Below are 15,405 nucleotides of genomic sequence, written 5' to 3' on the forward strand. Positions count from 1 at the left end.
AGAGCTATTGCTCATTGCTGACAATTACAACTTTGACATTATTTCCCCAGTACAGTGCTTTTGTTGTGAAGGGCAAGGCAAGTTACTTCCGGTAACATTACCTGTCTGCGTGGCGATTGACGCAGCTCAGAAAAAGTCCCGGCCGGCGCGTAGCACACCGCCCCTGCAGCTCCAGCTGTTCTCACCGCTGCGCTCCGGCCGTCAGCCCGCTGCCGAGCTACCCCGCGGTTCCAATGCTGCAGCGACCATGACAGGCATCGCCGCTGCTTCTTTCTTCTCCAACGCGTGCAGGTTCGGCAGCTGCGGACTCCACTTTGACTCCCTGGCCGAGCTCATTTTGCACATCGAGGATAACCACATCGGTAAGAGCGCCCGACGGCCGAGCTTTGCGGTTAGCATTAGCGGCTAGGCTAAGCAGCTAGCCGGTGGCTTCCTGCTCCTTGACAACCCTGTTGCTAGGTGTGGTGGGAGTCGCTCTTCGCCTGTTATTATTACTTTACTTCCTGTCCATCACATCGTGACGTAAGCACATCGTTTGTCCGCACGGGAACATGTCACTACACCTCGATGCCTTTTTGACTGCACCAGGAAGAAGAGTTGTTGACATTTCTGTCTTCTCGCTCGTGCGGAATTTATTGCAGTGTGAAGGCCCCGCGCGCCAAACTACCGGAAGTTCGGTTAGCTCGCAGTCTACATCAACATCAAGCTACTTTAAAACTTTTTACATTCCATTGAAACACTTTTGAGATAGCTTTATTCCAAATGTTAACTTTAGCTGTCTTTTTAAAAGATGACACATTGTGACGAGCTACATGTTTTAAATGTTGGGATACAGACAGAATGTCTCCCCAACCATATTTATCTGTTCCTAATAATTATGATAAATCATTAACAAGATCTGTGACTTCACGTCAATAAATTGTAACATAACAACTAATAAAAATACAATTGCAGACAAAACATTAGACTGTTTTACAATACTTTGTCTTTTAGTGTTTAACTTTACAACAGAGAGAAAATTTAAAAATATTGGTTGATTTTCTGCCTATTTGAGGGGTGGGGGATGTTTGAACTTCCATTATCTTTGTTCTATGTTGCAAAGTGTTAATGGGTAAAAAATAAAAAATCTGCAGTATTATTATTATTTTGTTGCCATTTTCTGTCCACTTTAAAAGCTAATAATGGCCGATTTAAATCAGTCAGGCCCTAATAATACCATCATTAACTCTTTGACTGCCAGACGTTTTCAGAAATGGGATGTCACCAGTGCCAGCCGATTTAAGCATTTTGACTGATCTTTCAAGGTCCACAGAAAATGTTGTGTTTGGACTATGGAAACACACATACAACCAAATGAAAGATTGAACTCTCATCTTTCATCAGAGAAAAGTTTGTTTCTACCTCATTCCGTTCTTCAGTAATCAACAATAGAAAATGGGTAGTTTCACCGAAATGCTCTGTTTTGAAACAAAAAGCGGAGAAAAAGAGCTTTTTGTGAAACGATGTTATTTCATGCACTCTAGTGAATTCTACACTTCTTTTTGTCCATGAATGATGCCACAAACACCTAAATAGTGCTTTACTTCTGTAAAACACTTACCACCAACAATGAAAAAGTGTTTTTGGATTGCAAAATACATTTATTTCCATTTAACAGTGTAACAATTTGACAAAACAATTTCGCAAACTATTTACAAATGTGTGCAACTGTGGTACTATTTACAATTATGTGGACGTTTCAAATACAGTTTTTCTTTTTGTAACGCTCTCCTGCGTGCAAGGAGAGGGAGCAGGATTTGCACAACAGAGTAGTTTCACTACCGATTGTCCCTTTCGTGTGCAGACGTTACACTTTCTTGACGGCCTTTTTTTCCGGGGAATAGCAAGTAGCAGACTGTACCCACTGCTCCGATGAATATGCATTGGACTCGGGGCACTCTTCGTCGTCCGATTGAACGTCCGCCTGAGCGTCCGCCTGAGCGTCCGCCTGAGCGTCCGCCTGAGCGTCCGCCTGAGCGTCCGCCTGAGCGTCCGCCTGAGCGTGCTCGGTTGTGCTCCGTGTTTTCCGGTGTTAGCATCGCTAGCCCGTGAACCTTTATGACGTCGTCATAGCCGCCGCGTCAGCGCTTCCAACTTCGGCGTCAACCTCGGAGTCACCATCATCATCATCGATGATGATCATCGTCGTCATCAATGTGCTCTTTAGCGTTGGTCGATGCCTTTCGTCTTTGAAAAAAATTCCCAAGTGTGAGCTGCTTGCAACCGGTCGCCATTGTTCGCTTCTTCAGCCATCTAGCTCCGCCTCACGTCTTCTACTGCCGCGTCAATGCTTCCAACCTCGGAGTCACCATCATCATCATCGATGATGATCATCGTCGTCATCAATGTGCTCTTTAGCGTTGGTCGATGCTTTTCGTCTTTGAAAAAAACTGCTCGAGTGTGAGCTGCTTGCAACCGGTCGCCATGTTCTCTTCCCTTCCCCAGCCATTGTCCCCTCTAGCTCCGCCTCACGTCTTCTACTGACGCCTACCCAATCTTGTCAAAAGAGAGTCATTGCTGCCATCTAGGGGCCAAAAATAGTCATTAGGCTAACTAGATCTGCTTGAAACTCACCACAGCTGGCCAAGGCTTTCCTCCACCCGTTTCAAAAAAAAAAATTGTAGAACGTCTTTTAACGTCCTTGGCGGCCCTCCGTAGGTTTTTACTAAACGTCATTTAACGTTTTTGGCAGTCAAAGAGTTAAAGGTAGCTGGAACTGATTTATTACTTCAGACATGTTTATCAAACTCATAGCCCTTCGCATTAATCATTTCTGAAGAAGCAACTGTCGGCTTCAAAAAGGTCGGACCACTGCATTAAAGTATCTTTAATTCTATTTAACTTTATTTATATAGCCCCATTTCAGAAGTGCTTGTATACAGTTAAGCATGTTATGTCTGTATTTCTTGATACAAGGGATATTGGGACAAAGCATGCCAGATGCCACAGATATATTAAGAAAGACACTTGTCTCATTTAAGTGTGACTGTTCATTTATTACAGAGTCTGCATGTGTTTAAAGTTTTTAAACATTAACGATCAGGCAAATATCAAACCTGGCAAACTTGTTGTTTCATCATGAAATAGCAAGTAATGTGTCTTTTGTTGTTATAGACTCAATGTCATTCAATAGATTTAACTGTTTCATTTTTGTTGTTTGATAATCTGCTTAATTCCTCCTTGCCTTAATGTTTGACATATAAATGAGCTGCTTATTAGAAATGTCATTTCATATTTATTCAACGTTCCTCCATGGATGCAATGCTTTTAATGTGAGCTTTGATAGTCAAGAGCAAATGTATTTTAGCTTAAGTAAATTCTCCTGCTCAATTTTTTTAGCATGGTTAGCTCCTCCTCCATGTAATATTTCAGTCTCATTATTGAAGCTGACAAGGCCCAGCTGCCTCTGTTGTTCTTGTTTGTTGCTTCAACGGCTTTAATATCCTCTCCCCTGTCATTGTGTGAAGTACGTGTGTCTAAAGTGTTAGTCGCAAGGGGAGAGAAAAAAAAATGGACTTATTGGGGAATAATGAGGCAATTAGTGTGGAAAAACTTTGTACCCCCCTAATCGCTCCCCCCACCCCCATTGTGCGCTGGCCTGTGCCCACTGGAAGAAGTGCGAAATCTTGCACGCCGTGCCAAGTGCCTGTGAAGCGTAATTACAGGCAGAGCGCCTGATTTGGCCGCTCTTCCTCCTCATCTGGTGGCCTGCTGCACAAAGCACATTCTCCTTTGTAATTAGGCGCCTGGAAAACAAGCAACATTCTCCTTGCAGAGCAACAGGCTGCCTGGTGAGGCTGACAGACAATAGATGGCGCTGCCCAACTATGAGTGGTGCAAAAGGGACAAAATTCGTATTTGACAGCTTCTCTCCTTGTAGATGCTTTTGTCCATGTAGTGTACTGCGAGTCAGCGTGGGAGTCCATGATGAATATTGTGGGCTCACTGAAAAGGAAAATGTAGGTTTTATGGTGTTAGTTTTATAGTTTTTGATATAATTAATTTATTGTTTTTGACGCTTTGTTATTGTATGACAATTTTTCACTCCATGTACAGCACTTTGTATGCTGGTGGTTGTTTTAAAGTGTTCTACAAATAAAGTTGAGTTGAAAAATCCTTTAAGAACGTTAGTAATATTTAAAAAATAAAAATAAAAATCAGCCCTACTAAGAGAGTTAAGTACTTGTATCGTTCTGAAAAAGGGGATATCAAACATTCATTTACAAGAATAGTCTTAATACGACAAGAACAAAGTCATCATAGTCATCATTTTATGAAAATATGTTTGTAATATTGTGAAAGAACTGTTTAAAAAAAAAATCAAGAAAATTTTTCTTGTATTAAAACATTCATTCTTCTACATAATTTTTCCCCTTGCAATTGGAAAAAATATATATTTTCATGGCAGCGCCTCCACGGTACTTCCCATGACTAAATCAATACCACAGTTGCAATATGGTGATAATGGAAGCGGTAACATCAGCAAAAAAAAAAAAAGGGGGCAGATGATAGCTCACTAATGGCTTCCAACTTTTTCAACATATTCACCCACAATGAAAAAGCAGATACTAATAAGGACCAGAAGAAAAGCAGCGTGCGAGGAAAGATTGCAACATGGAGCTTAAATCAAGTTTCTAAGCTTGAAAGATGTCCTTAGTGGTCTGCTGGGTATGTGTTGCAGGAAAAACCTCACTCAAATGTTTGCTTTGTTGCTAAGAAACCAGGTCCAAGTTGACTCCAAGCACACAGTGAGTGTTATTAAGACCTGTGTTTGTGTGTGTGCGCGCTGCTGGGGCCTGGCGTCATGATGGCCCGCAGTGTCCAAAGCTAGCTAACAATCAGTCTGCTTGTTGCCAATCCTCACTGGAGGCTCATTTAGAAGATTTTGCTCGACATCCCCTCCCCCACGCCACCCGAAAAACTGTGTGGAAGTAATAAATTTGCGAAAGCACCAACTAGTCCCCTGATCTGTGCACCTGGTTGGCCTAATTAGATTTCCCCGTCCCCCGACACCACTGCTCCTGTTCCTGTGCGATGACTGTCATCTTCCGTGCCTGTCGAAACGTATCGATAATGCTAATTGCTATCTTAATTGGATTGTTTGAAAATCTTGTAGATTATCTTGTTATATTTTTCCACACACAAACGGCAATTAGTTAAATACAGAGCTGATTTGAAGGCCTGCTAACTTAGTTGCTAACCAAAACAGGAGCACCGAATCATGTAAACAAATCATCAGTAGAGTAATGTGAACGGGGTTTTTTTTCGTTTGAAACTCCATTTTATTTGACATGATGTATGACATGCTAGCAATTTTATTTAATAGTCAAAAAATGTTTGTATAAATTAAAGCCTTCCTCTGAAAGAGACTTCTCACTTAATAGATGTCTACCCCATTTTAAAAATTATTTTTCATAAAAATATAATCTATACGTAAAATCAGTCTATGACATTGAGACAATCCTTCAGCGCCTCCTCTGTAAAAGCTGTCACATTCCTTTCTGTACTACTCACTTATACTGCAACTGACCTGCGCATATTGTGGGCACATTTAATGTATAAATACTTAAAAAATAAAATTAGCACCTTAAAATATTCAAAATAAGTTGTTGTTGCCATGGCTACCCCCTACTTAATGGCCCAGACAGGACATCTCTCGTGTTGTTAGCACTAGCCTCTATGCTAATATGACTTGACCGATTAATCGGCCAATTGGGCCAAATGGCCGATTATTTTCCCCTTAAAGCGTTATCGTCGAAGAAAACCGACGTTTCCCAAGCTATGAAAGTACCCTAAATGCACCATTTTGCTTGCGTAGCATTAGCAACTAGCAAGTGTGTAGCGTATGTTAGTCTGGCTATTCTGTTGTCCCTTAGCGTCCTTTAAGCTGTTTAATGACACCGAAGTTGGAGTGAACTGTAAAACTAAACACACGACGATAAGAATTACATCCACTATATATTTAAACACAAAACATGCTTCGTTTTTAAAACATCGCTAGCCTAGCGCTAAAAGTGAAGGGAAGATCCCATTCAAATGCTAACAGGAAGTTAGCATCGACAATGGGGAGTGTTTTTCCTTAAAAATAACAAATATTCACATACAAATGCTGTGGGAACACAATTTTATGCATTAAATGTATATTTTTAAATAATCGTCAGATTAATCTTTTCTTTTCTTTTTTCCAAAATCACGTTTTTTGACGGATTGTTTTAACTGCTCTCTGTGTTTTGAGTACGCTCCTACAGCTTACACATGGAGCTCGACTGCTGTTTCATTTCCTTCTTGAGGCCACATCATAATGAATCGCCTGTGCTGCTAGCGTCCCCCGCTGATCGCAGCCGTCATAAACATGTCACCGTAAGGCTCGCCACTCGGTTCTTACCCCACGGTACATCTGGCCTTGAGGGTGGATGGGGAAAGCCAGACGACGGTGGAAATGAGAGGCGTGAGTGTGAGACGGTGAGGGTGGGGTGTGGTGGTCGTGTTGGTGGTGGTGGAGGGGGGGTGGGGGGTCGTCGTAGAGGGCGTTGCTAGCGGGAAGCAGGCGTCACTTCCTTAGTTGGCTTAGGAAGGTTTGTTGGGTCCCCGTTGTACGCTGTGAGATCATGTGACCACTACAAACTCAGGATGGGCATTTGAAAGAGTTTCCTCGTCCAATATAAATGTTCTAATTGGAATACTTTTTTCTCCTTGTGTTTTGATCCCAGTGTCTTATTGAGTAAATTCAACTTATCCGAAAGAGTTGTCACAATTAGAAGTCTGCACGGATATTGCTCAACTTCCCATGACGTTTTGTTATTGCTCGTTAGACCACACACTAGAGTCCTGCTGCTGATCAGGTAGAATTTTGGTTGTAATTTTTGTATTGCTACAGAGTCTTTTTTGGACCAACAGCAGTTATCGAAAAATAAATAATAAAATATCATTCGAAATTTTAATTTAAAAAATTATATAAATGAAAATAAAAACAACCCAAAATGTATATACATAAATAAATACATTTGTATTTAATTTTTGAATCATATTTTTTAATATCCATTTTTATTTTCACTTTTAGTCATTTATTTAATTTGAATTTTGGCAGTTTTTGTCCTCCATAGTATGAAGATGACATCACAGTTGCTCAGGGCTCAGGCAACGACCAATCACGGCTCACCTGTTTTCTGAAGCTGAGCTGTGATTGGTTGTTACCTGAGACCTGAGCAACTGTGATGTCATTTTCACTCAACAGCAAGTGTCAAAATGGCCGCCTTCTGATATTGATAAAAACTGCTGGATTTTGCTGCTTAACTCTTCCACTAACGCGATATTAACCAAAATACTTAATTTAGAGTAGTGGGGCTGCATAGAACATATTATTGGCAAAACATTTTTTTGGGGGGGTTGACTTCTTCTTTAAAACGAAGGACATTAGAATTCACATCAGTGAAAATCATTATGTAATCAACTCTGGTTAGCTCTTGAAGACTCACCAAACATTTCACCTTCTATGTTAACCATCTAATGACTTTATAGAAAGACCTCTGTAACTAGATATGGTGACTAAAATGCCTCCATTCTTCGCCTGCTAATTTTTGCCCACCAAGGTAGACCACCAGTGTCGTTTCTTCCAAGGTGTTCCCATTTCTACTCGAGGCACCTTCCTCCTGGTCCCCCAAATCCTGGCCTGAGTGCTGGTGGGCCCCAAAAGAATAGCAAATGCTGTCCCCCCCCCCCCCCCCCCCCCCGCGTAGTGCCCAGGTGTGTGCGATTTACAGCGTGTGGGAACAGATTGATGCGCTGCTGTTTGAGCGGGTTGCCATTCCGCTCACGGAGGCTCATTAGCGAATTTCTGCTGGGCTTCCACATACCGACGCACAACGCTCACAACAACATGACTTTGTGAGCCGCCTCTGGCATTTGCCGCTTGTCAGCATCTTTCCGACAGGGTTTCCATGACTTTGGATGGAGGGTCGTGGTGCTGTCCCGCTCTCGCCACATCCAATGCTAATGAAACACATGCTTACGTTATGGGGTGTCCTTGAGAGTGTCGCGCGTTGAAAGAGCCATACCTGCTGATTAGTATCATCAAAGTGTTTTGTGTTGTCAGCCTTTGGCCAATTTCTGCATGATGCTCTGTCTTTGGAAACCCTAATTATATGAAAAACAACAGTGGTATGTACACTGGACCTTTTATCAGGTACACCCGCATAGCATAAAGAGATCTACTAATAATAGTAGAGTGCTGTGCGAAATGGATTTAATTTTACCAGTAGGTCATTTTATATCCTTATAACAGTATATATCCCGATTATAGTATGTTTTTTCTCTTATCTTTTTTCCCTTTTACTGTATAAACATACTTTAATTATATACAGTGTTTCCCCCAGTACTTTATAGGCCTGGCGGACCACCATTGGCATCCAAACCCCCACCGGAATCTGTCACACTTGCCCAACTGTTTATTGAACTCCACTCACAAGTGACCATTGTAACATTTAAAAGTAGCAGTTGCAGCTTTAGCAACGTCATTACTGCGCCCCATTTTCCAGCAATGGCGGAGACACCCCCCGGCCACCCCACGCGCCCCCCGGCGGACACCGCCCACCCCCCTGGATCCTGGATATTCAACAATATTGTCAATGCCTACTAAATAATTGATATCTCAGCTCCTGAAGCATTTCAGACCTTACACATGTGGCATTTACACAAACCTAAATTTATTATTGTAAACCTTCAGTAGATATAGTTTTTTAAATCAACAAACTGTCGCATCTGCGGGTGTGTTTTTAGATACAGTTGTCATGTGGCCGATGTGAATGTCAGCCTATGTTAGTGCTATGTTAGTCCATGTAAAGGCATACCTGTAATTTACTATTTTTCGTTATCTATTTGTATGTTTAATGTTCAGTGTTTTGAATAAATAAATGTGTGTAAAATTAGACACAAAAAGAATAAATTTGATGTATCAATCTTGTACAGTAGGAACTAGCTGATATTTTAAAAGGACACAATAAAACAATTAATAAATAAAAACTACAGAAAACAATATAAGAAAAACAAATCAAGGATTCTTTTTATTTATTTATTTTAATCACACTACAATATATATTGTGCAGCTCTACTCACTGGGCAGCAAATGGATGCTAGGCTAGCAACTACCGTATTTCCTCAAATAGAGGCGTTTTACTCGAGTAGAGAAAGTGTTTTATGACCAAATGCATTGTCCACCTAAAATAAACTGTGCCTCTCTCCAAATAAGAAACCTTCTTTTCTCCCCTCAGGAGAAACAGTGCTGCCAAGGCTACGTTTATGCTATGCTGCTGACTAGCTGGCAGCCATGTTTTAGGCTACTGTGGACAAAACGTCCATGAGACAACAGGGGTGACAGGCTGTGAAAGCCATATTTCCCGAGATGTTGGACTATGTAACCTTTTGTTTAAAAAAGAAGAAGTAATTTTTACCCAATCCACTACTATGTAGAGAAGATGACATAACACAGATTAAGCCCATCAACTCTTATTTAACATGTGTTGACCGCAGACTTTCCCACATTGGCCCTCAGAATGACGTAGCGGAAATGACGTGGCGAAAATGACAACCCTTCAAAACGTGGTTGGTTAGGCCTCGTAACTATCATTTTGGTATCAAATACCTTTCAGCAGAATAAAAATGGATGTGTATCAACACTTTTTGCTGACAGATGAATTCGGTGTATTTGTGTTTGGCGCGGCGCACAAAGTCGTGGCACACAGCCTGCGGTGTCAGCTGCCGTGAGTAAACGAGCGGGTGGATGGAAAGCAGCCACATGGGGGTAGCAAGCTTTCACGGCTCAGTCGGAGGCGGACGGACAGGGAAGGCGGAGTTTCAGAGTCAGCGAAGTTTTATGGGCGCTGCTGTGAGGAACGTTTGAAGTCGAGCCTGCTTCACCTCAGGGCGAAGGGAATGGCTATTGTACGTTTAGCGCCGCGAAACAAGATGGATGTCTGGCTCCCAGATCGGTGTGTGTTGAGGGTAGTCATGAATGAGCAATGTGCGAGTGTGCTAAGCAGCTTTTCATAAAGTGCAGCATTTTAGATTCGGACAGGAACCTTGTCTTTTAACTAGATAGGTGGATGGGTGATCTTTCACTGCACGCTAATGAGCTAGCTAGCTAGATGGATGGAAAGCTAAACTGGATGGATGGATGCTCGATGATGGAAAAAATAATCACAATTGTTTTAGCAATAATTGAAATCACGATTATTTATGTTCGGTACGAAACAAGAAAATGTTTAAGCATTTAAACTTATTAAGACCCATTGAAAAAAATAAAAAACACTCATTATGTAAGCTGCTTTTGGACCAAGCAGAATGTATAATAATATATATTTATAATAATATATGTTTATTTATGTTGGCAAAAACTTGAAGCTGAAGTGCAGCTTGTGCACGGTGTAATACGACGATCATTTATTTTTTTGGGGTACAAAATGAGAAAACATTTACACATTTAAAAATATTAAGATTATATATGTAATTATGTATGACCTTTAGCTGATTAGCATTGATTATTGCTGTTTTCTCAAAATGGAACCCTGGGGCAGCAAAAACAATGAAAACAGCAGGGGCCCTAAAATTGAACCCTGTGAAACACCTTACGACAGATGGGCAAATTCTGAGCAACCAAGACTAACACAAAAAGTTCTGTCTGCACATATGGAGAACATAAAAACATCTCTCACCTTAAACACATTTTAACTTATTAAAAGACACTTTAAAGTATTCCTTATCACCTCACACGCTTCCTTGCTAATCCCAACAATCCCTTTTTTGTCTCCCTCAGACACAGACCCCCGCCTTCTGGAGAAACAGGAGCAGCAGCAGCCCACCTACGTCGCACTGAGTTACATTAACAGGTAAAAAAAAAAACTACCAAGCGACAAGATGAGTCGACCAACGTTTCATTAAATGCTGCATGTGCGTCACCGATTGTTAGCGCGGAGCCCTCGGAAAACTCCTTTGAAGACCCAACAGCCATCTCGGACGTCATCTGGGGGATCGTTTAGCGGAGTTGAATCAGGATTTGGTAGCTGGTTTGTTTTTACAACGCCGAGTCAACTTTGATATGGTGACTGAGTGGCGCATTACACAAAAACGTCCGCCGGTGCCTCCCAGCACGCGTAAAAGCACGTCAATGTGGTTATCACTTAATTTGCTAATTCCACTTTTTTTTGCTTCAACATTTTCATTTAAATGACGTGCGTTTAAACCAACTGTCTATAAACCCCATGTGTTTGACTTATTAGACGAGAGCTGGTGGTGTTCTATACCGAGCTGTCTTTTTATATTGGCGCTCCATCTTCCTTCAGGTTCATGACCGAAGCGGCGAGACGAGAGCACGAGGCGCTGAAGAAGAAGATGCAGCCTAAGTTGTCGCTAACGTTAACGGGAAGCTTGTGTCGCAGCAGCGTGTCGGCGCCGCCTCGCCACGCCAGCGGCAACCTCACCCCTCCCGTCACGCCGCCCATCACCCCCTCATCGTCCTTTCGCAGCAGCACGCCGACAGGTAACAGTCCTCCACGCGGCCACTCACGCTTAGCTATCAACCCTTTGAATCCGGGGCACTGCATCAATTGAAAAGTTCTGGAGATCTTCTGCTGGTCCTTTTGTTTTTAATGCTTGTGATGTTATAATAACAGTAACTATTAGAAGTCTGAGTTGAACTATCTAATGGATGACAGAAAGATCAAGGCCATGGAGCCTTTTTCTGACATGCGGAAGAAGGTCTAATCTGTCCAAAATTAGGATGCCTACTCTTATACTTCCCCAGCCTCAATAAGTCACCAGCTGACTTCTTGGCATGTTTAACAGTAGACTAATTTCTTCTTTTTCCTTGTGACTTCACACACGCAGGCAGCGAGTGCGACGAAGAGGAAGTGGACTTTGATGAGTCCGACAGCGATGAGTCCTGGACCACGGAGAGCGCCATCAGCTCCCAGTCTATCCTCAGCTCCATGTGCATGAACGGCGGTGATGAGAAACCCTTCGCCTGCCCCGTCCCGGGCTGCAAAAAGAGATACAAGGTTGCTTGCACGCTGCATTCGCTAGCACATGTCTGGATGGGTACTAGGACCCCCCAAAAAATTCTGAGGATAAAATTACAATAAGTTTGAAATATTATGAGTGTAAAGATTTAGTTTTTTTTTAGAGAAAATGCTTCATTCAAAAAAAGAGTAGGTGTGATATAGAAATTAAAGACCTGTTACAAAAGTTTTTAATGAAGGATGTTTGATACTACTTTTTTCAGACCGATACCAGTACAAGAAAGTACTCACTGATACCAAGTACCAATACTTATAGTACTTTTGAGATATAAAATTCAATTGAACACAATGACAAAAAAAAAAATTCTGACTTAGATGATCATTCGTTGATGTGTCAAACTGCCGCAGTATAGCGCCATCTACTGATAAGGAGGACTTACTCCATGTCAGAATTTTTTAAAAAATTTTCCTGAACTATTGGTTTCTTAAAATAAGGCCGGCATGGGCCCCATTATATCATCCTCATCATAATAATTCAAGACAATTGGAATATCATGAGAAAAAAAATCCTAATTTAATGGGAATAAATAAATTTTATATTTCAAGAAATATCATATCTTACAAAAATGAAGTTGTACTGAGATATATATATTTTTAAATAACAATAAATAAATAAAAATAACAGCCCAAATTTTACTAGAATTATGTTATCATGTAGTAAAGTGATGATATTGAATAAGGTTCTCAATTTTATGTTACACAAAAAGTCCTCATATCACTAAAGTCAAGTTGAAATATTTTCAAGTTGAAATATTTGTTATAAGCGTTAAATATTAGCATTCATTATGTGGAAGTAAAGTTGTAATATTGTAAAAAAAAAAAAAAAAGTCAATATTTTATAAGGGTTAGTAATGTCAAAAAAAGAATTTCAAAGCAACACTAAGGAACTTTTAGTTAACATTCATTATGGTGAGGCCATATGCGGTAATGTTATGCCTGAAGGAAGACCGCATTTCCCATGAGGACAAGCGCATTGCGTTGTTTTTGAGCTCACGCCAGCGAGCATTGACATTCAAATTGACTTCTGTCATATGTATTTGCATGTTATTGATGATTAACATAGACTTTTCTTATCTTTATTATCGATTTTTTTGTGTCTTATCCTATAAACGTTCTTTAACGAGAAATCGGAACTTTTATAAGCAATTTTTTTGTGTTGCTCGTACACGCCAAATCCAACTTTTTTTTTTCTCTCCTTGCAGAACGTCAACGGCATCAAGTATCACGCCAAGAACGGCCACCGGGCGCAGATACGAGTGCGCAAGCCCTTCAAGTGCCGCTGCGGCAAGAGCTACAAGACATCTCAGGGTCTCCGGCACCACACCATCAACTTCCACCCGCCCGTCTCTGTCGACGTCATCCATCGTAAGATGCAGCAGTAGCAGTCGAGGCGGACGATATCCGCCGTCACCAGCAGATTTCTCCTCCTCTTCTTCATCTTCAGCTTCATCATCTCTCCTTGCTAAAACACTAGATTTGTTTTTGTTGTTGCATGCTTTAAATTTTATTCTGAACGTTCAATCGTAAAAGTAGGTCACCGTTTTTGTAATTTGCACATTGAAGCTGCAATATTTTTTTATTTTTCTTAGATTGCTTGCTGGTGATGGTTAAATGAGACAGATTTTTCATTTTACTTTTTTTAAATTTTTTTTACTTGCAACATGCCTTTGTCATTCAACGACGTGCCAACGGGAACCACAGGCGCCAATTTACACACACTGGCCACAATATTAGGTACACCTGCACAATCGAAACACAAGGGCTTCCTTTATAAAGATGAGACAGCTCATTTTATAGAAGGTATTTCATAATATTTAACCAGACCGGTTAATTGCCCTTAAGTGTGAATGTATGTGAGCGTGAATGGTTTATACGTGCCCTGCAATTGGCTGCCGAGTCCGACCAATCTAGGGCGTAAACTGCCTCTTAGCCAACGTGCAGCTAGAATGGGCTCCAGCACACCCGTGACCGAAATGAGATTATGCAATACAGGAAGTGGACGGATGGAAATAACTTAGTCAAAATGTTATGAGAATTAAAGAGACAGCTTTATGAGGAATAAATACTACTTTTACAATTACAGTATTAAGTTGTAATATTACCATTTTAAAATATAAATATATAATTTTACAAGAGCAAAAGTCACAATTACAAAACAAGTTGTAATGTTGAAACAAATAAATAAAATTAGAATATTACAACAAAAACTCCCAAATTTATGTTTTAAAAAAGTGTGGTAATATTAAAATTAAAAATGATAACTTTACAAGACTTAAATCTATCCATCCATTTATTGTACTACGCTGAAGCCTATCCCATCTGACAGAGGAAATGGCGGCGTGCACCCTGGACTGGTTGTCAGCCTTGCCAATTTTATTAATATATTCTAGATTTTCTGCATTTATTCTCTGCACATGACCTTTTTTCTTGGAATATTTCAACTTTATTCTCACAGTTACAGTGTGGACGTATTTCACAACTAGTAGTGTAACTGAAATACTTTTTTTTTTTTTTTTTTCTGTGGCCAGTGTGGATATATTAGCTGACATTTCAGTTCATTTTAATCAGTGTGGTTATGTTTTATTATTCATTTCACTTCGCCAACACCCGAGTGCCCATGGGTGAACTCAGGTGTCGTTTCTAAGCATTTCAGCAAGCCTCCACCCAAATCGTGTCCTATCAGTGTTTCAAAGCTCTCCTCGATATCGTTTAGCTTCATTTTCCCTATGCAGTTTTTCAAGCACTTTTTGTTTTGTGGAACAAGTTGCCAACAAACGAGCATTTTTGCCAACCTTGACGTTTCTGATGTTTGTAAATATATACAGTATATGTGGCAGCCATTTGCAAAAATGAGCACCAAAATTCCAGTGTTTCTGGTCTCGTGACGTTCGTCCTTGCCTTGAATTGTGAACCATTCCGTAACAGCAGTGAGGGCAGCCAGAGCCTCGCTGTCCTGTGAAACCTTTTTCCTATCAAAGTCCTTCAAAGGGCCAGACTAAAAAAAAAAATCCCTGCAAAATGACCTGAGTATTTATGGCTTAGGGGCATTTTCCAACAGTTCCAAAGAGGATAAATAAATAAAGGGGGCCTTGACTTGTCTTTGTACTCGTTTTCATATTGCTCCAGGATAATTACAGCGTGTAATTGAATGTAGAAGTTACCACCGTGTTTAAAAATGTGTTGGCATGGAACTGCAGTCCAATGGCAAGTTGTGTTACTGCCAGACATCTTGGCTATATTGTACAGCGAGTGTATTAGGATTAAAGTGCATTAAATTATATTTTCATATGTTTCACTA

General features: G+C 40.7%; 2 protein-coding genes across 3 annotated transcripts in view; one reads left to right on the plus strand and one right to left on the minus strand.

Annotated features, from left to right (window-relative positions):
* Positions 1–300, minus strand: part of creb5b (cAMP responsive element binding protein 5b) — a 72,554-nt gene extending 72,254 nt beyond the window's left edge. Inside the window, exon 1 of the mRNA XM_077574901.1 lies at positions 102–300. The gene's annotated coding sequence lies outside the window, so the exon portion shown is untranslated. The remainder of the gene's footprint in view (positions 1–101) is intronic.
* jazf1b (JAZF zinc finger 1b) lies at positions 128–15,333 on the plus strand. 2 transcript variants are annotated; one of them, XM_077574904.1, is made up of 5 exons: positions 128–362; positions 10,847–10,919; positions 11,373–11,569; positions 11,917–12,086; positions 13,310–15,333. In XM_077574904.1, the coding sequence occupies exons 1-5, from the start codon at positions 248–250 to the stop codon at positions 13,487–13,489; spliced, it is 735 nt and encodes a 244-aa protein (XP_077431030.1). In that variant the 5' UTR covers positions 128–247; the 3' UTR covers positions 13,490–15,333. The 2 variants fall into 2 exon arrangements, with proteins under 2 accessions (XP_077431030.1, XP_077431032.1); XM_077574906.1 differs by lacking the exon at positions 128–362 and adding an exon at positions 9,626–10,022.
* Positions 15,334–15,405: the final 72 nt, after the last annotated feature.

The sequence above is a fragment of the Vanacampus margaritifer genome, chromosome 9 (genome assembly GCF_051991255.1).
Source record: "Vanacampus margaritifer isolate UIUO_Vmar chromosome 9, RoL_Vmar_1.0, whole genome shotgun sequence".
Classification (NCBI taxonomy): domain Eukaryota; kingdom Metazoa; phylum Chordata; class Actinopteri; order Syngnathiformes; family Syngnathidae; genus Vanacampus; species Vanacampus margaritifer.